The sequence below is a fragment of the Lynx canadensis genome, chromosome E3, assembly GCF_007474595.2.
Source record: "Lynx canadensis isolate LIC74 chromosome E3, mLynCan4.pri.v2, whole genome shotgun sequence".
NCBI lineage: Eukaryota > Metazoa > Chordata > Mammalia > Carnivora > Felidae > Lynx > Lynx canadensis.
In genome coordinates, this window is record NC_044318.1 from 4542891 (window position 1) to 4562479 (window position 19589).

Genomic DNA, 19589 nt, shown 5'->3' on the forward strand with positions numbered 1-19589 from the left:
TAAATTCTGCCCCTTGGTTCCCCAAGAAAGCTAGCAACTCGAAAGCAAGTCAAACTTGTCAGCGAAATCCAGGACCGTTCCGGCGTGCCTGACAATTTAAGAGCACTTTCAGGAAAGCATCCAGGGGCACAAGCAAAGAGGATTAGACAGAGGAGACTAACTCCCAAGAAAAAGATTTCGAAGAACCACTGCCCCCACCAGGTTATTCAGCTGAGCACAGAAGGAGCCTGGGTGTTTTAATTCAGGTTCTCAAATACAACTAAATAATCACATCAGGACAATCAGTAGCTACTTTTCACTTTGAGGCAAAACAAGATGACGGACTTAAAGACACTTCCAGCCCAAGGACAGGGTTTTTAGCTGATTTTTCTACCCCAGAGTCTCATTTTGACATGCGTCTGCACGTAGCCTGAAATCTGCAGCATAGACAGCACCACCTGGACCCGTGGTAATGTTCCAAAGGCCTTTCCTTGAATACTAGATTAGTGTCAGAGCTTCAGCAGATTGTATGGCAGCTGTACTTCAACAAAATAAATAAATTAATTGAAAACAGAAAGGAATTCTAGCTGACATGTTTAGATATACTCACAATGAAGCAGAATATGAGGGAAGAAGTACAAGCAGGGAACACTCCCCTGGCACTTATTATGTTACAGGAATTGTTCTTAGGACACTAAGAACATGATTCTCACAGCACTGCAAGTAATCCGGAGGTAGGTGCTGTAATGATCCCAACTGTCCTGATGAGGAAACAGAGTCACAGAGCTGCTAAATGACTTCGCCCAAGGACACGGAGCTACTTGGTGGGGCAGCTGGGATGTGGACTCAAGGCAGCCTGGACACAGAACCTCATCTTTAACCATTATGTCACACTGCCTTCTGTAAAATGACAAGGCTGTGACAGGCTGTGACATGATAGCGTAGAGTTCCTTGCATGGGTACAAAGAGTTTATGTGTTGCTTTTCGTGGTCAGACCTCAAGTTCGGCCATGGCTCCAACTGGTAGGTTCGGAGACCCTCATTTCTCCCACTGGGAAAGACACAACAGTTGACATCTGCATAAATTGCCCTTAAGACTCAAGTTTATGGGTCTCCTTGGAATTTGTGTTGAAACAGAAGCTGTCCACACGGCTGAGAAACAACACTCGACTCCCCACTCGACTGCACTCTGAATTTATTTCTCTGCTTCTACGCCTGGATCCATCCCAGCCTCACCTTCCCTGGCCCTGCTCGGTGCGGAGAAGCTGGGTTGCTTGGCTAGTCTGCGTCTTTAGCTACCTCCTGGTCAAGGTATGACCCAGGCACCCAGGATTTAAGGGAGGAAGGACTAAAGGCATCTGTCTTATCTTCCAGTGGCAGGAGTGGAACCATTTGTCTCAGTGGCCGCGGGGTCGTGCCAGGGTGGACTGCCACAGCTCTCCATTTGCTGGGGGTATTCTGCCAGGACGTAGAGGAAGCCGCCCAGGGCTGCGACAGCCATGGCTGTGTTGTGGGAGGAGCAGCCATCTGGGGAGAGAGAGTCCTCTTTGTGAGTACTGTGTGGTGGCCACAGTTCCGTTATGAGTGCTTGTCAGATACTTTCTCAGCCAGCCAGATCCCCTTTGCTGGCTGGCCACCCATCCCCCAGCTGCTATGAGTGCTGGTCACTAATGGCTCCCTTCTCCAGAGAAATGACTTCAGCCAGTTGGAGCCTCCTCACTGGGGACGTCATGCCTCCTTCCAATGACTCACTTATACAGGACACAAAAGCCTAGCCCTCCATCTCAGGGGGGTGACTCAGGTCTGATTCCCACTCCAGAGCCTCCTTCCCCTGGGATCTGACCAGGAGCCACATCATTGTCCAGCCCCTTCCTACCTTCCCTTGCTCTCAGGCCCTGCATGAGACCTTCTAGGACAGCCCCCCATGCCTGTCTTGCATGTAGGGAAACTGAGGCTCAGGTAGCGCAGCGGAGCTCCCCAGCTCTGGCGACTCCACAGCTCATTTCTTGACCCTGACAGCCTCCTACATTGCTGCTTCAGTCTCGCCCATTCCCAGGTGACCCTGAGCACCTGCCTGAGACAAAAACTCCTTAGATGTTACTTAGTTCTCTGAACTCAAAGTGGGATGCCCACCTTTCACTCCTGAGCAGAAGGAGCCAGGACTTTCCTCTCCCCTCCGAGTCTTGGAGAAGGGACAGACCCCAGCCAGGTCCTTTGGTGGGGGAGGGAGAATTCAGGTTTCAAGGAGCCTAATTACCAACTCTAGCAGTCCACATTAACATATGCCAAGTTCCGTGGGGAGTGCTTTGCACAGTGAACTGATATTAACCCCCAACAGCTCTATGAGGGAGGCACTGCTAGGCCCCTATTTTACAGATTAAGAAACTGGGGCTCAGACAGGTTGAGTGACTGCCACAGTGAGGAAGGAGCAGAAGCAGATTCAAACCCTGACAGCGTCACTTCAAACTCTAAATCTCCATGCCAGCTGCCCCCTTGCTCCACAGGTGTGCAGCAGAAGGAAGGCGAGAACACCACTCCCACCTGGGCAGCTTCCTAGACTGCTGTCAATCTGCAGGGGCCTAGGAAGGACCTCGGCCTTCAGAAGTTCTGCGGCTTCCTCTCCAGCCCTCAGGACGGTCCTGGGGTTCAGCTGTGTGCCTCTAGGGAGCAGCCAGCTCTCCAGGGTGTGCACAGCACACCCCCTACCACCTGGTCATAGGTAGCCCCAGCCCCCTGTGTCAGGCAGGCCTAGTCTGGGCAGGGGCCTCTGGAATCTCCAGAGAACTTCTCTCCTTTCCCCAGCCCAGCCTTTGGTGACAGCTACAAAACAACCCATTGGAGTTAAGCTTCCCTCTCTTGTTTACCTGCAGGCAGATGATGCGGCTGCAGGGGAGCTCATGGGGAGGCATTTAGTTGTTGGGATCATTCACCAACATATGCTGGGCATCTACTCTGTGAGCTGGCTGTTTCACCTCCTCTGCGTCTGTCTTGCAGTTATTTATTTTTGCTGAATAAAAAAATGGGCGTGCCTGAGTGGCTCAGTTGGTTAAACGTCTGACTCTTGGTTTCGGCTCAGGTCATGATCTCACAGTTCTTGAGTTCGAGCCCTGCGTCAGGCTCTGCACTGACAGTGTGGAGCCTGCTTCGGATTCTCTCTCTCCATCTCTCTCTCTGCCCCTCCCCAGCTTGTGCACACACACTGTCTCAAAATAAATAAATATTTTAAAACATGAAACCAAGTCTAGGGGCGCCTGGGTGGCGCAGTCGGTTAAGCGTCCGACTTCAGCCAGGTCACGATCTCGCGGTCCGTGAGTTCGAGCCCCGCGTCGGGCTCTGGGCTGATGGCTCAGAGCCTGGAGCCTGCTTCCGATTCTGTGTCTCCCTCTCTCTCTCTGCCCCTCCCCCGTTCATGCTCTGTCTCTCTCTGTCCCAAAAAATAAATAAACGTTGAAAAAAAAATTTAAAACATGAAATCGAGTTTTCTCTTCCTTCTTTCTCTCTCCCTCCTTCTCTTTCCCCCTCCCTTCCTCCCAGATTAAACCTTTTCTTTCTTCCCTTCTCAATACAATTATATCTTATTCTCATTTTCTCTACACTGGTGGACTGACCGAATCATTTATTATCTCAATCAGGACACTTTGGGGAGGAAAGGGGGCACTATTTATAATGGCTCCAGGAAGAGATGGAAGCTGGGGACATCTGGACATGTGGTCACCGGGATTATACTGGTCACTTGCCTGCTGGCTCGAGGATTCCCTCCTGTCCTTTCTTGCTTCAAACCACAGTGCACTGACCCTTCCAAACTACATTTCCCAGGATACTTTGCTCATCATCTGGTCAGGTTTGAGCAACAACATCCACAGGCTGAAAGAGTGGAGAAGCCGGGGTATTTCCTCCCCATCTCTGCCTCCTCCGTGTCCAGCCCCTGCAGGCTCTGCTAACCCCACTTTGCTCCACAGTCTCTCCAGCTCTGCCTCGAGGGAGGGTAGTGGCTTACTGCAATGATTTATCTCTGGGTTTTCTCACTTTTCTGTGTTCAACTCTTGCAACACCTCTGAGAAGAGTTCCCTATATTAAATTCCCTCTGCCTCAAGTTCCTGGTGCAGGTTCTGTTTTCCCGACGTGACCTTGTCTGAGAAGGGTTATCTCTGTGATTTTCAGTAACACACTGAAAATTCCTTCATGCTCCTTTCACTGGAGACAAGACCTCTGGATTTCCACTTCCTACCCTGCCCTCTACCCCCCAGACCTGGCCCTTCAGGGATGCCAGGGGACTTTTCCACTGAGGTCAACCTGTGTGCACTCTTTCCAGGGTGTCCTGGTTTCACGCCCAGAAGGTCCCTGGGTATTTTCATTACCTGTAAATTGTTTTTCTCGCCTCTTCACTCTTCTTAAAACGTGCTGTTGGTGTTGAATGGCTGTCAATAATTCTTCATCTTCAGCAGCTGGGAGAAGGGTGAAACGTGACCTTCTCATGATGGATTTTCACACATTACTCACCAAACCTCCTCCCCCTCACAACACCTCAAACAACTCAGATCTTCTCCTGAATCTGGAGGTTCTTCCAGAAGGTTCCTTGAGCACCCATCTGCAGATCCTTACCCACTGTCTAAATTTGTCATCTACTGATGTTTCTCCAGTCGTGGTCCCCCAACCACCTACATCAGAATGGCTGGAGGATCTTGTTAAAAATGCCCGTTCCACAGGCCTACCTTGTACCTGCTGTTTTAAAAGCAGACTATCTTTATTTCAGAAGCTTTGCCTTGGGGCGGCAGGGTGGCTCAGTTGGTTGAGCTTCCGACTCTTGATTTCGGCTCAGGTCATGACCTTATGGTTGGGTTCATGTCTGTGCTGATGGTGTGGATCCTGCTTGGTATTCACTCTCCCTCTCTCTCTGCCCCGCCCCCACTCATGTGTGCGTGTTTTCTTTCTTTCTCTCTCTCTCTCAAAAATAAATAAATAAACATTAAAAACCAACCAACCAACCAACCAACCCTTTGCCTCCTTGCAAAACATCCCAGGCTTCTGTATTTATTCGGAACCTCCTCTGTACCATGCACAGGACAGGTGGTTTCCTATGTTTTAAGTCTACTCCTCACAGCTCAGGAAGGAGATTATTATAGTCATTTATTTACAGATGAAGAAATCAAGGCTCAGAGAGGTGAAGGGACTTACTCCCAAGAGGATCAGCTGCCCAGGGTCACACGGCTGGAAAGGGGCTGCCTCTCTTGTCTCCCTATCTCTGCTTCTGTGTCACCCTCTCCCAGACATCTCCCCTGACCACTCCTGCCCAAAGAACTGTCTTCCATAGTCTTTTCTTTCTCAGCCTGTTGTCTCCTTCACAGCCCTTATCAGAACTCACCATTATTTCACTTATTGGTTAATTTAGGTAGTTTCTGCCTCTTTTCTTCGGACCCTAGTTTCCCCTGGAGCCTAGAACAGTGTCTGGCACAGAGCAGGTGCTCAGGGAATACTTATTGAAGGAATGGATTTGTTAATGTAGGTCACGGGGCCAACATCTTCCAATAAGACTGTCTCCCCTCCTGCAGAGTTTTGGCTTTTTAAAAGGTCTGACCCCATTTCCGTGTATGTGTGAGTGTTCATGTGTGTGTTTGCACGCGCATACATGTTGCAAATCTCTCTCTGAGCCCTTAACACCACCGCATCACCTCTCCTCACTTGGCCTAGAAATCCAGCCCCCAACCACCCGCCTGCTCCCAGCCAGGGTACAAGTGCAGCTCACCAGGCCTCCCGAAGCATCCTTCCTCTGGCTTCTGCCAGTTGAGAATGGCCTCCAGCCACCAGAGCTTGTAGAAGTCTGAGAAGCCACTGATTCCACAGAACATGACTGGAAGCAAAGACAGAGGACCTCCTACAGGCCTGTCCCCCAAGCCCACCTGCTTCCACTGCTCAAAGCTGCACAGCGCCACCTGCCTCCTCCCGCCAAGGTGAAGAAGCTCCAGGAAGTGGGTGCTCAATGCAGTGGCTGGAAGAAGGCAGCTCCCAGGCTAGGTCCTGCCTCCCATTTAGACCCTTCATTACAGTCACTCAAGAGTTGGGGTCAGTAGAGGGATCTAGACACCCAAGCTAAGGAGCAGCCACCCAGAGACCCCTTTTCTGCCTCATCTCTGAGGCTTCAACGTCTGTTTGCCCATCAGCTACTCAGTCCAGAGCTCCATCACTGAGTCAGCCTTTGGGGGCAGGAAGCAGTCACATAGTGACAGATAAAATATGGGATGACAAGTTAAATTTGAGTGTCCAATAAATACATTACAAATTTTAAAGTATATGTATAGCCCATGAAACGTTTGGGATATACTCATACTAAAAATGTATTTAGTTTATCTGAAGTTTGAATTTACCTGGGCACCCTGTATTTTTATTTGCTATATCTGGCAGCTCGTGTGTGTGTGTGTGTGTGTGTGTGTGTGTGTGTGTGTGTGTGTGCCCTGTGAATCAGGGACACCCAACTGCTTTGTCCCTAGAGTGCAACACCAGGGCTCACTGTTCTCCATGAAGATGTCCCGGGTTGGGTACGCATATCCGATAGCCTCAGCTCTCTGGTTCAGGTCCATCATGTTGGCACAAAAGAGGTTCATGTAGTGCTGGCTGTGGCGGAACAGCCCCTCCGTGCATCCCTTCTGGGGAGACAAACACCCGGAAATAAGGAAGTCAGTGGCATGGGTGACAGACTGGCACTGTTACAGAAGACTTGCAATTCTGAGATGGTCTGGCAGGTGGTTGCCTTTGGGGAAGCTCTTTCCCTTTTTCCCAGAATTTCTTCCCCATCTACACACCCCACCTGCTGGGGGCTCTGTCACTGGGGGATCAGAAAGAGCTGGGTTTGAATCCAGGCTCTGTCACTCAGGAGCTGTGTGACCTTGGCTGGCTAAGTTAACCTTTCTGAGCCTCGAGGGTCTACACACGGAAAGGGCAATGCTGCTGGGAACCACACCAAAGGCACTCACATGGATGGGTGCTTCCATAGTTAGGAAGGCCCCGACACAAGCCCAACACTGAAGGACACACTATAGCAGTAGCTGCTGTCACATTCAGATTGCAGGCTAACCCAGCTGGCAGCTTCAGGGCTGCTCAAACTGTGAGCCATGGACTGGTCTCAGGGACAGGATAGGAGATGAGAAGAGACTTTAGAAACTTCTGTAGCAATGTGTCAGAGTGGCTTTCTGTCTGCCAACCTAATAATTTAAAATAAGTTAATTTTAAATAATTTTAAATTTAAAATTTTTAATTTAATTTTAAATTTTATTTTAATTTTAAATAATTTAATAAAAATAATTGATATTATATTTAAAAAATAATTTTCCTCGTAATCTGATTTTTTTTTGTATTTACAGAAATACTGGACTGTGACAGCCTGCATATAAATAACATTTTTTTAAAAACCTGACAAAAATATTAAGTCTCTTTTCAGCTAAGGATTTCTGGTCATGGAATAACATCTTTCAATAGAGATAATGAGGCTTACTTTTCTATATAAGGAAATATATATGTTTAAAAATTATTATCGTTATTGGGGCGACTGGGTGGCTCAGTTGCTCAAGAGTCTGACTCTTGATTTTGGCTCGAGTCATGTTCTCATGATTTGTGAGATTGAGCTCCGCATCAGGCTCTGCACTGACAGCTTGGGATTCTCTCTCCCTCTCTCTCTGCCCCTCCCTCATGCTTGTTTCTCTCTCTCAACAATAAATAAATAAACATTTAAGAAATTATTATCACTATTTAGCAAAGTTTGAGCTCCTGGGCTTGGAAGAGCATGGCTGGCTGCAGAGGTGGGGGTGGGGCTGGCTTGTCTTGGTTTTGTTTTCTGGAAGCTGCTATGGACCAAATATTCTAAATCCTTTTCAATTTATTATTGTTTACTAAATTCTTTCTGCTGCTTCTCTTTTATTCTTTCTCTTTTTTTTTTGGATGCCTATGATCCAATTTAGCATGCAAAGCTATCTAACAGAATCCCTTTACTAAATCGTTTACAGAATTGTTTACTAAATTCTTTCTGCTGCTTCTCTTTTATTCTTTCTCTTTTTTTTCGGATGCCTATGATCCAGTTCAGCATGCAAAGCTATCTGTCCAACAGAATCCCTTCCCCCCCTCCAGTTTGGTTCAATGTTATAGTGGGCAGATGGTAAGCTACTCTTTTTTTTTATATATATTTATTTATTTTGGGAGTGAGAGAGAGAGTGAGAGCATGAGTGGGGAATGGGCAGAGAGAGAGGGAGACAGAGAATCCCAAGCAGGCTCTGTGCTGTCAACGCAGAGCCTGATGTAGGGCTCGAATTCATGAACCGTGAGATCATGACCTGAGCCAAAACTGAGAGTCAGATGCTTACCCAGCTGAGCCATGCACACGCCCCTATGGCAGGCTACTTTTACTACTCCTTCCCAATGCCCAAAGCACAAGTCCAAAAACCTGCTTATTTTCCTGGTAGGTACCATAAAAAAAACCATGCTGCCAAAGGCCCTCTTTACCTTTCTTCTTTTAAAAACATTTTTTTAAGTTTGTTTATTTACTTTGAGAGAGAGAGAGAGAGAGAGAGAGAGAGAGAGAGAGAGAGAGAGAACACAAGCAGGGGAGGGTCAGAGAGAAGGAGAGATAATCCCAAGCAGGACCTGCAGCGTCAATGCAGAGCCCGATGCAGGGCTTGAACTTACGAACCTCATGAACGGTGAGATCATGACCCAAGCCGAGATCAAGAATCAGACACCTAACTGACTGCGCCACCCCAGCCCCTCTTTACCTTTTTTTCCCCCTCTGAGTGTGTGGCTAGCCCACATGGGCACTCACCAATCTGGCTGAGAGGAAAAAGAGCAGCTGGTGAGACAGGCAATAGCCTGAGCAGCCGGGCTTGGTCATGAGTGTCCTGCAGAAGTCTGAGAGCCTGCAGGGCTGGCCACCGTCGGTCCTGGGGGAAAAGTGGTTCAGGCCCTAGAGAAAGGGTGTCCTAAAGGAAGCCTGGGGACATGGAGACTTCCCTGGTCCCTATTCCCCCACTAGCTATTAGAACCCCGGTAGTTTCCAGGCACCCAGCTGTGCACAAGGGGTTGCTGGATAAAGCACAGGTGTACTGTGACTTGATTTGCTAAATCAGTATCCCAGCACAGGGGAGGTGACACTGGGGCTACCCTGGGTTGGAGGAGCTCCAGGAGGCTGCAACTTCTTATTGCTCCTTGGAACCCCTAAGTACAACATTTCCACCCTGCCCTAAACAGCAGATCCCTGAACCTCAGGCTGATTCAGGGCTTGCTCCAAGCTCACGAGCCCATTGCACAGCCGGATAAAATGGTAAGTTAACTGGGATCCAGTCCTGCTTTCAGAGACCTACAGCCCAGTGAGAGGGCAGAACCATAAGACAAATGTAAATTGCACCTATGGCTACCAGTGGTGCTAAGAGAGTCAGCTTGTAGTGAGGTCAGGGAAGGTTCTGGAGGAAGGATGCTGGGGGTGGCCCTAAAGTATGAGCAGAGTTACTTAGGCATGGGGGAGGGGTGGGGCAGGGTGGGAGAGGCCCACAGAGGCCAGATGGGCATAGGCGCGGGTTTAGAAGTGGGACAGAGTAGGCACTGTCTGTCTGACAGTGAGAGTCTGACATGAGCCCCAGGGGCTGGACTAGAGAAACATGGAAACCTGGAAGGGCAGTAGGACTTGGGGCTTTGTTCTGAGAACAATAGGAAGCATCACACAGCAGGCAGGAGGTTCAAATGTGGTTTTTGAAAGGAAAGCTCTGATATGGGAGACCGGTGGGGTGTGGAGTGGGGTGGGGTGCATGTTTGGACCAGGCGTGAAGTATTGAGTGGACAGTGGGGGCCAGCTCAGATGCCATGGGGGGTGGGAGAGGTTGGTGTCTGGGGTGGGGGGTGGCTGTACCTGGTTTCACACAGACCCTTGGGGACTGGGAGAGTGCGTGGAATGAGAGGACAAGCCAAGAGCAAGTACTTTTGGGTTTTTTGGAAGCAGGGCAAGTACAGGAGGCCCACCCTGTTCCCAGCAGCTGCACCAGACACGAGTCACTGCTTTCCTCTGAGAAGGAGTCCTGAGTCTCAAACGTGGGGTAGACCATGGAGGCATCTGTGCAGGTCCAGGCACGCGGAAGCTTCCAAAACCCAGGCTGGATGGTTGATTGGAACTCTGGCAGAGAGGTGGGGGTGGGGGAAACACCCAGAGGCAGTGCGCCATCCCCTACCTTACTGCCCCCAGGTTCCTGTAACTCCAAGCCAAGCAACTAGGTGTCCCACCCCCGTTACCCCTGACCACACACAAGTGCCTGCTTAGGGCTTTGAACCTTGTCTGCTGTTTGCACATTGTGTTTGAAACACTCAGGAAACGCTTCTCAAATCCATAGGAATAGTGTTGGGACGGGCTTTGACCAAATCTACTGCATCCCCTGGAAGTTTGAGACACACGAAAAGGGTTGGTTGACTCCTTTGGTTTGGCTAGAAAGTGGAGCTCTTACAAAAAAGATGCCCAGCTTAGGGCTTCTTTAGGATGACACAGGTTGGGATAGTCCCAAGGGCCAGGCCTGGGAGAGGGTGGGGAACCTGGATGTTGGAGGTAGAGAGGGCTGGGTGTGGTCACATGCAACAGGACTTTGAGAAGGAAGGGAGGACTGGCCAATTATCCCCCACTCACTCCCACCTCTGACTGGGAGCTGGGAGCCTGGGAGGCAGGACTGGACAAGTATGAGGGGCTGCCCCCCTCCACCACCCCCAGCAATGATTCACTCCAGGTTTATAGGGTGGGTCAGAGACTCTTAGCATTATAAAGCACAAGAGAGATACTAGTGAGAGGCTAATATTTGCAGCACAAAGGGCTGAATTACCTTTGAGGTATCCCACTCTCCGGGACAGACCAGACCCTCCCCTCTGGTCTAGGATGAAGGCTTCCAAGCCTGGGGGGAGCTAAACAAATGAGGGGGGACATGTTCCCTACTCTCAGCCCTCACTGCGCCACTCCCTGTGTGGGTGGGAGAGGTCATCTCAACCCAGTCAAGGATGCCCAAACATTCCTCAGGGGCAGCCTGTGGTGTGCTTCACCCACAGGACCCAACTGGTTACAGGTTGTCCCAGACCATCCCTTACACTGGGAGGAGCACCCCCAGATTCTGTGTTCTTGAAGAAATGAGATCCCTGCCCCCCCCCCCCCCCGCTATTACCTCTTAGGTACTTAGGGTCACTCAGCTCGAGGTAGAAAATGGATCTGTGAAGGAGAGGTGCTAGTTTTTCTACCAGCTTCTCCACACTCAGGCTCAGCGGCTGCAGCTGGGGGTCCCGAGCCCATTTTTCCTGAACACCTTTTAGCTGCACTGGAAAGGAAAAGAGATCGTTCATTCCATCATTTGGCAAATCATTTGGACAGGAAAAATTATCCTAAGCTATAATGCTTACTGAGCCTCTCTGCCTCCTCCAGCTCCTGAGGAGAAGGAATTCACTGAGCTTATTGGAAATTAGACCTTGTGGGGCTCAGCTGGGTGATGGCAGTGGGGGCACTAGAGTGCTGGAAACTGGCAGCCAAGAGCTTGATTTCTGGAGGTGAGCCTTCATTCAGATCCTGACTCTGATACTTTCTTGTTGGGTGACCAGAGAAAGATATTTAATTTCTCTCCATTTTACATTCTTCATCTATAAAATGGGGGTAATGATGGCCCTTACTTCTTGGGAGTGGGGAGTTGTAAGGATTAAATGAACTAATGCATAGAGAGGACTTACCATTGTCCATAGTACAGAGTAAGCACTCAATGAAGTTTAGATATAAGTATCAATTAATCATTTAAGGCTTGCTGTCCAGGAGAAAAAAAAATGAGGGAGGGATTCAGATGCAGTGTGGAGAGCTGCTGTATACAGTTGAATAGGTTGTACATTGCACAAGAACTGCACACAATCCTATCATGGGTTTGTGTATGTATTAAGCCAAGTTTCCAGCAGATGGCAGGCAAATGACTTGAGGAAGGAGACATCTTTTTTTTAATTTTCACAAAGGTGCCTTATGGATTACTAGTGGCCCTACAGGGGTCGGAGAAAATGGTGGTGGGGGGAAGGTAAGAGGTGGTCAAGAGAGGAGATGGGAGGGAGAGCCTCAGCACAGGGCTGAGAGGGTAAGAGGTGGCCTGAATTGTTCTCTGCTCCAGGAAGAGAGCTTTGATGGGGAGGTTGGGCGAGGTTTAGGAGGGTGCTAAGCAAACCTTTCGGGGTGATGGGCTCTGTAGCACTCTTCTCCAGGCTTGGCTCTTTCCCTGCCCTTGAACCTAGGCCATCTGCTCCTGAAGCCTTGTTCCAGATTGCTTGGCTCTACAGCAGAAGGAGGGTACTGTGCTGGCACCCAGAAGGGGTAGCCAAGTCATCAATGAGATGAACCCAACCTGGCCTTATGGTGGTGCTGGGTCCTGAGTCGTGTTTCTATCTCTCCTATTCCTCCCTGCCTGTGTGGCTGCTGCTGCCACCTTCTGGATCACGCTCTTGGCGGGTGGAAGTAGTTGGAGGGACCCTTTTCTCTTTGAAGGTCAATGTCCACCTGTCTACCTCTGAGAAGAAGGATTCAGAAAACCAATGGATATCCCATTACTATTGGGCCCCCCAGAATGTGAAATCCTTCTCGCTCTCCCAGGAGGCTGAGAACGAAGGTAGGACCCTCACAGTGAGTTCTGTGGCAGCCAGTGGTTTTCATGCCCTTTCAAGCCCTTCCTGCATTGTATGGGCTGACCCTTGAAACCAATAAGAAATTGGGGAAATGGTGTGTGACCTCCAAGGCTTGGTTGTAAAGACATTGAGGCTTCTGTCTTGCTCTCTGTGAGGCCATTTGTTCTCAGGGAAGCCGGCTGCCATGTTGTGAGGGCACCCAAGCAGCCCTATGGGAAGGTCCATGTGGTGAGGAACTGAGACCTCCAGCCACCTACCAGCACTAACTTGCCAAGCCTGGGAGTGAACAGGGGTGGTTCCTCCTGTCCCACTCAAGCCTTCAGATGATCACAGCCCTGGCTGACATCTTGACTCCAACTTCATGTGAGACCTGAGCCAGAACCACCCAAACTGTTTGCAGATTCCTGACAGAAATGGTGACATGGTAACTGTTATGTTGTTTTATGCAGTTAAGTTCGGGGATAATTTGTTAGGCATCAGTAGGTTACTGTAAAAGGAAAGGGCAAAATTGTGGAGAGGAGAGAAAGGAGGAGGGGGTGGCCCTGGTCTGAGGCTGTTGTGTGGTGTGGGTGCGGGCCATCACCTCCCTCCTTCCCAGCCACCTCTACCCTGTAATTGTTCAGAGAATGGGAGCTCAGTCAGAGCAGGGTTCTAAGCCTGCCTCCTACACTTACGCACTATGTGACCTTACTTGCTATGTGAACTTGGACATTCTCTCTCTCTCTCTCTTTTGAAAGAGAGCAAGTGAGCATGGGAGAGGGGGAGTGAGAAAGAGAGAGAGAGAGAGAAAGCGAGAGAGAGAGAGAGAGAGAGAGAGAGAGAGAGAGAGAGAGAGAATCCTAAGCAGGCACCATGGCCAGTGCAGAGCCCAACGTGGGGCTTGATCCATGACCCTGACATCATGCCCTGAGCCAAAATCAAGAGTCAGATGCTCAACCAACTGAGCCACCCAAGGACCCCTTCTCTAAAGTCTGTCCACTCATTGGTAAAAAGAGGATAATCATAATGAACTTACTTCAAGGGTTATGTGGGGTCAGTGAATTACCCCATGCAAACATTTACATTATGCCAGGGCTTGGTGGGTACTTAGTGAACCTTATCTTTTATTATCTCACGGACCCCAGAAAGCACTCCATCAAGGGAATCACCTGTCCCTCCCTTTTGTCTTCATAAGGAACTGACAGACCCATGGGACTATTACTGACAAAGGTCTGTTGCCTTGTTTCAGGAATGTTTATTCAACCGCTGCTCAGAGGGAGCCCAGTGCTGTGTTTCACCTCCAGGGTGGTCAGGAAAGTCAATGTGTGCCCACCCTGCCCTCAAGGGCTGTTAGAGCAGTTAGATTTGAATACTAGACCCCCTGCCTATCAACTGTGAGGAATAAGGAGTCTACTGAACCTCTCTGTGCCTCAGAGTCCCCACGTGCTGAAAGAACAAAACAAAGCACTGCCAGCTCTGGGCGTTTGGGGATTACAGCGGGTACCCAGGTAACATCCAAGGCATGTTTGCCGGGCCACATGCTATGGCTTTGTGGGTTCCTTCCTTTATTAAAAAAATAGATTGGCGGCACCTGAGTGCTCAATCGATTGAATGTCGGACTTCAGCTCAGGTCATGGTCTTGTGGTTCGTGAGTTCAAGCCCCACATTGGGCTCTCTGCTGTCAGTGCAGAGCCTGGAGCCCACTTCGGATCCTCTGTCCCCTTTGCTCTCTGCCCCACCCCTGCTCATGCTCTCTAAAAAATAAACATTAGAAAAGATTTAAAAAATAGATTAAATGTTATCTCTTACGGGGCACCTGGCTGACTCAGTCGGTTAAGCGTCCAACTTTGGCTCGGGTCATGATCTCACCGTTCATGAGTTCAAGCTCTGCATCAGGCTCTGTGCTGACAGCTCAGAGCCTGGAGCCTGCTTCAGATTCTGTGTCTCCCATTCTCTCTGCCCCTCCCCTACTCGCACTCTGTCTCTGTCTCTGTCTCTCTCTCAAAAATAAATAAAACATTAAAAAAAAAAGGTTATGTCTTGCAACTGCATTAGTATAAAGACAGATATGTTTATGTTATATATTACAGCATTCTTTCTGACCTAAAAGTTCATTTTTATTCCTTCTGACTAAAAGAGAAACGAAAACATTTTCCTGGATCCCTGAAAGTATTCTGTGCCTAATGCGGTAGCCAGCTCTGTGGTTTATTACTATAATTCATTTCTAGAGGTGTTACAGGGTGTGCCTGGGATTAAATGGAGACCCTGGTCCTAGCCTGAGAGGATCTTGGATCTTAGGGGTCTCCGGGATGCCACATGGGGGGTCAAGGGTGTGGGGAGGACACAGGGGCGCCAGGCATGGAAGCAGACCTGTCTGGGAGCCCCTCCTTCCACTGGGACCTGGAGGCTGGGTGGGTGGTGGGTGGCAAGTTGCACTGGCCACCCAGAGGAGGGTGGTGTGAAAGGGGGGCCAGCCAGAGCCCCAGGCTGATTCCAAGTCAGCTCTGTCACTTAGGTCAAGGTGGCCTTCTTAGAGGGGCTTCCTGCAACTCGAAGTGAGTGTGGAGTGGCTCCTTGCTTGCATTGGCCTGTCACCAGCTCCCTCCACAAGGATCTTACATCCCTGAAAGCTGAACAAACACTTGGCTTTTTTTGTGGAGGCTTCAGATGGCTTTGGCTAGAAGTAGGGGGAGTGGAGTTGGAACCTGATCTTGAGAGTTCCTGGCTTTGTTCACAGGCACCCTCCCATACATGCCTCTTGAAAGGGCACCCTCCCTCTGCCCACCTGGTTCATGGTGTATCAGGAGAGGGGTTGTCACATGAATCATTTCCTCCTGGGAAAACAATAAGTTCCCAATCTTTTCTCATGTGGCCTCTGAATCCTTCTTGCTTCCAAAATAATTGAGTAGAGCAGGGTCCCAAGACACCCAAAAGGAGCAAGCTGCCCAGCCCTTCTTTCCTTATAGTTAGAGCAGGATACTTCAGTGGCCAGGAAGTGGTCAGGTCCCAGGGGTACAGAGCAGAGAGGTGACAGGCTGGTGTTCCAGGAGTCAGTCTAGGATAACAAGAGTGCACCTACCTTCCAGCACCCGGAACCCCACCACGCCATCCAGGTTGATTTCAGGCAGCCTCTTCTCCAGGAAGGAAATGGCTCTCTCCAGCGCGGAGAGGATGAGGCCTGTGATGGTGGCTTTGCCTTCTGGGGTTTCCGGCCGTGCCAGCGAGGAGGGTCGCAGCGGTGGTGACGCTGACAGCAGCAAGAGCAGGAGCAGGAGCCCTGGGCTGGACATGGCTGGCCCTCTGCCTGAGTCTGGGGCAGTGCTTCAGCCGTGGGGCGGCCCGCCCCCACGTACCCTCCTCCAGCCCCTTCCTCCTTGTCCCTCCCCTGCAACGCTGCAGACGAGTGGCAGGCCCGGCTGACCCAGCAGGCTGGGCTGGCCTGGCAGAGGTGTCTGGGAGGGGCAGCTGCAGGGGTCTGATTGCCAGGGGGTGGGGGATGGGGCAGTGGGGAGCAGGCCAGCCCTGGAATGGAGCCAGCTAGAGCTGTAACTTCCCACCCTTTCCTTCTCAGTCCTGATTCCCCAGGCTTGTGGTCTACATTTTGGATCCCCCAATTGAACTTACACTCTAGATATCAAAAAGCACTGAAACGCAAAGGATTTTTTTTTTTTAGTGTTTATTTTATTTGTGAGAGTGAGAGACAGAGCTTGGGGGGTGGGGAGGGGCAGAGAGAGGGAGGGAGACAGAATCTGAAGCAGGCTCCAGGCTCCGAGCTGTCAGCAGTCAGCACAGAGCCTGACACGGGGCTCAAACGCACAAACACGGAGATCATGACCTGAGCTGAAGTTGGATGCTTAACCGACTCAGCCACCCAGGTACCCCACTTTTTTTCTTTTTTAAAATAAGTTTGGAATCAGCTTGTTTGACTGCACATCTGCCAGAAGAGACAGAAGCCTCCTTAGGGCAGTGCCTGCCTGCCTGGCCACTAGAAACAGAATATGAGCTGCAAAGACAGAGCACATGGGTACTGAAAAAATTTCCTAGATGATCACATTTAAAGAAAAATAGAGGGGGTGCCTGGGTGGTTCAGTCGGTAAAGCATCAGACTTCAGCTCACATCATGATCTCCTGGTTTGTGAGTTCAAGCTCCGTGTTGGGCTCTGTGCTGACTGCTGACAGCTTGGAGCCTGGGGCCTGCTTCAGATTCTGTCTCCCTCCCTCTCTCTCTGCCCCTCCCATGCTCATGCTCTGTCTATCTCTGTCTGTCAGTAATAAATAAACGTTAAAAAATTAAAAAAAAAAAGAGAGAATGTGTACCTGGGTGGCTCAGCCAGCTGAGCGTCAGACTCTTGGTTTTGGCTCAGGTCATGGTTCATGAGTTTGAGCCCCACGTCAGGCTCTGCATTGACAGCGTGGAGCCTGCTTGGGATTCTCTGTCTCCCTCTCTCTCTGCCCCGCCCTCATGTTCTCTCTCAAGATTAATAAATAAACTTAAAAAAAAAAGGTAAAGAAAAGCAGGTGAAATGAATTTTAATAATCTATTTAATTTGAGCCAATGGATCCAAAACATCATTTCAACTTATAATCAATATAAACATGATCAACCTTGTAACATTTTTAAAAATATCAGTTTTCTCAAATTAAGTCTTTGAAATCTGGCATTTTACACTCGAGGCACATTTCAACTCAGGCTAGCTTCATTTCAAGAGCCAAGCAATCACATGTGGCTTCTGTATTGGACAGTGAAGACCCTCAGCCCTTATTAGCTCATTCAGTGTGAAAGCACATCTGTTTTCCTGTGGGAATTTTAATGTTCATTTACTAGGTGCTATCCTGAACCTTGCTGGATGGTTACGTGATGTGCACCGTAATAATGTTAAAGTCCAAAAAATTCTGAAGTTAGAAACATAGCTGGCCCCAAGGGCTGCAGTTAACAGATTACAGATCTGTAAAAATAATAAAAATACCATCACCAAAATGTGCATCTTGATGGTCTCCGTGGGCATGCTGTAGGCCAACCATTTAATTTCATTCTTGTCCTTCCTTCCCCCACCCCCGCCAGCCTTTTTATACATTTTTTTCCTGAACATTTAAAAACGACAGCTTTATTGAGATATAATTCACATACCATAAAATTCGCCCTTTTAAAGTGTACAATTCAGCAGTGTCTTTTAAAGTATATTCACAAGGTTGCTCAACCACTGTCTGATTCTGTCTGATTCTGAAATATTTTCCTTCCTCCCCCTCCCCCAAAGAAACCTGTAACCATTAGTGGTCACTCCCCATTGCCCACCACCCCCGCCCCAGCCTCCTCAACTCTCCAGCCCCTGGCAACCACTAATCTACTTTCCATTTCTATGGATTTGCTTATTCTGGACATTTCATAGAAATGGAGAGTTATTCAATATATGATGTTTTGTGTCTGACTGCCTTCATTCAGCATAACGTTTTCAGGGTTCATCTATGTGGTGGCATGAATCAGGACATCATTCCTTTTTATGGCTGAATAACATTCCCTTCCGTGTCTAGATCACATTATGTCCTATCCATTCATAAGCTGATGGACATTTGAGTTATTTCCACCTTTGTGCTATTGTGAGTAAACATTCATTTACAAGTTTTTGTTTCAAAACCTGTCTTCAATTTTCTTGGGCACATACTTAGGATGCAGTTGCTGGGTCCTGTGGTAACTCTATGCTTAATTTATTGAGGAACCACCAAAGGATTTTCCACAGGGGTCGCATCATTTTACATTCCTACTAGTGATGATGTATGAGAGTTCCTCATGCATATGTTTTTGTGTGGTAACCCCATGATACTGCAGTTATACTGTATATTTTTGTGTGTACTGTATCTATATTGTGCCTTATACATAAAAAGAGCTAGATCCCGCCCCCCACAACTATTTTTTATTCCTTTGGGCGTACCATTGAGAATGAATGTTCCAGGTAAGACTTGTCACTATCACCACTTCAGTTAATCCTTAAAACAACTCTGAAGTGGGTACTTTTCCTATTCCCTTTTATAACTTAAAATCTGAGGCTCTAGGGGACGGGGTAAGTGACTTCTTGTGACATATTGCCTCACAGCTAGTATGAGGTGTGCAGGAATTCCGATCCTTGAATCCACAGCTTAACCATGAGGTGATCCTGCTAGGGTTCAACCTCCCATCTCTGGAAGGGGAAACAACCCCCTCCTGACCTCTGGAAGGACTGAAATTTCCATGTGATGTATGCCAAGTGGGCAAGTAGAACAAGCCAGGGCTGGCTGAGCTCCAAAGCACCCCAAGCTGGTGATGCATCTTGTCCCTTTCTCCCTAGAGAAACAATCCTCACTCGTTTTCCAACTGGGAATTAAGCTTCCAGAATGTGACATTTACTCTTGGTTTGTCATACCCATGGCACCTGGTCCTTATCCTCATAGATCATCAGAACAGGAGGGGCTGAGCTGAGAAATCCCCTCTTTTAATTATAGGTCAGAAAAGCCAACTGATTGAGAGTGGCTTATTCCAGATCATGGAATCCATGAAGCTGAGGTCTCAGACCCCAGCCCCATCTCACCACAAAAGGGTGGAGAGAGTGGGCAGGGCATGTGCTCCAGCCTCTCAGACCCTGCACCTGCATCTGAGGGATTAAGGAGGCTGCCCTCAGTGTCTATTTGCTTCTCTCTCCCATCTGTACATATGTACTCATCTTTCCTTTCCCTCTTTAGCTAAAATTTCAAGCCCTGCCTCTGTCACATACTGACTAATGGTGTGACCTTTAATGTCCTTATCCATAAAAAAGGAGTCACAAGACATGGTGGGAAGCATATGCCAAGTCTTGACCTGGGCTCTAGGGACTCGGGAAACACATCTGCAAGGTGCTGCCTGTCTAGGCTCTTATTGAAGGAGGAGAAGCTGTTTTGTTTCCTTGTCCAATGCATGAGTGCATTAGACAGCTGGCGGGCGGGTGGTGCTCTGCAGGTTCTAGGGCAGCTCCCACC

General features: G+C 49.1%; 1 protein-coding gene across 1 annotated transcript; it reads right to left on the reverse strand.

Moving 5' to 3' along the window:
* Nucleotides 1-1156: 1156 nt before the first annotated feature.
* CE3H16orf89 (chromosome E3 C16orf89 homolog) lies at nucleotides 1157-15942 on the reverse strand. The gene is made up of 8 exons (XM_030301464.1): nucleotides 15685-15942; nucleotides 11147-11296; nucleotides 9972-10122; nucleotides 8782-8899; nucleotides 6484-6619; nucleotides 5722-5826; nucleotides 4337-4423; nucleotides 1157-1505 (listed from the first exon to the last, which is right to left on the reverse strand). The coding sequence occupies exons 1-8, from the start codon at nucleotides 15893-15895 to the stop codon at nucleotides 1342-1344; spliced, it is 1122 nt and encodes a 373-aa protein (XP_030157324.1). The 5' UTR covers nucleotides 15896-15942; the 3' UTR covers nucleotides 1157-1341.
* Nucleotides 15943-19589: the final 3647 nt, after the last annotated feature.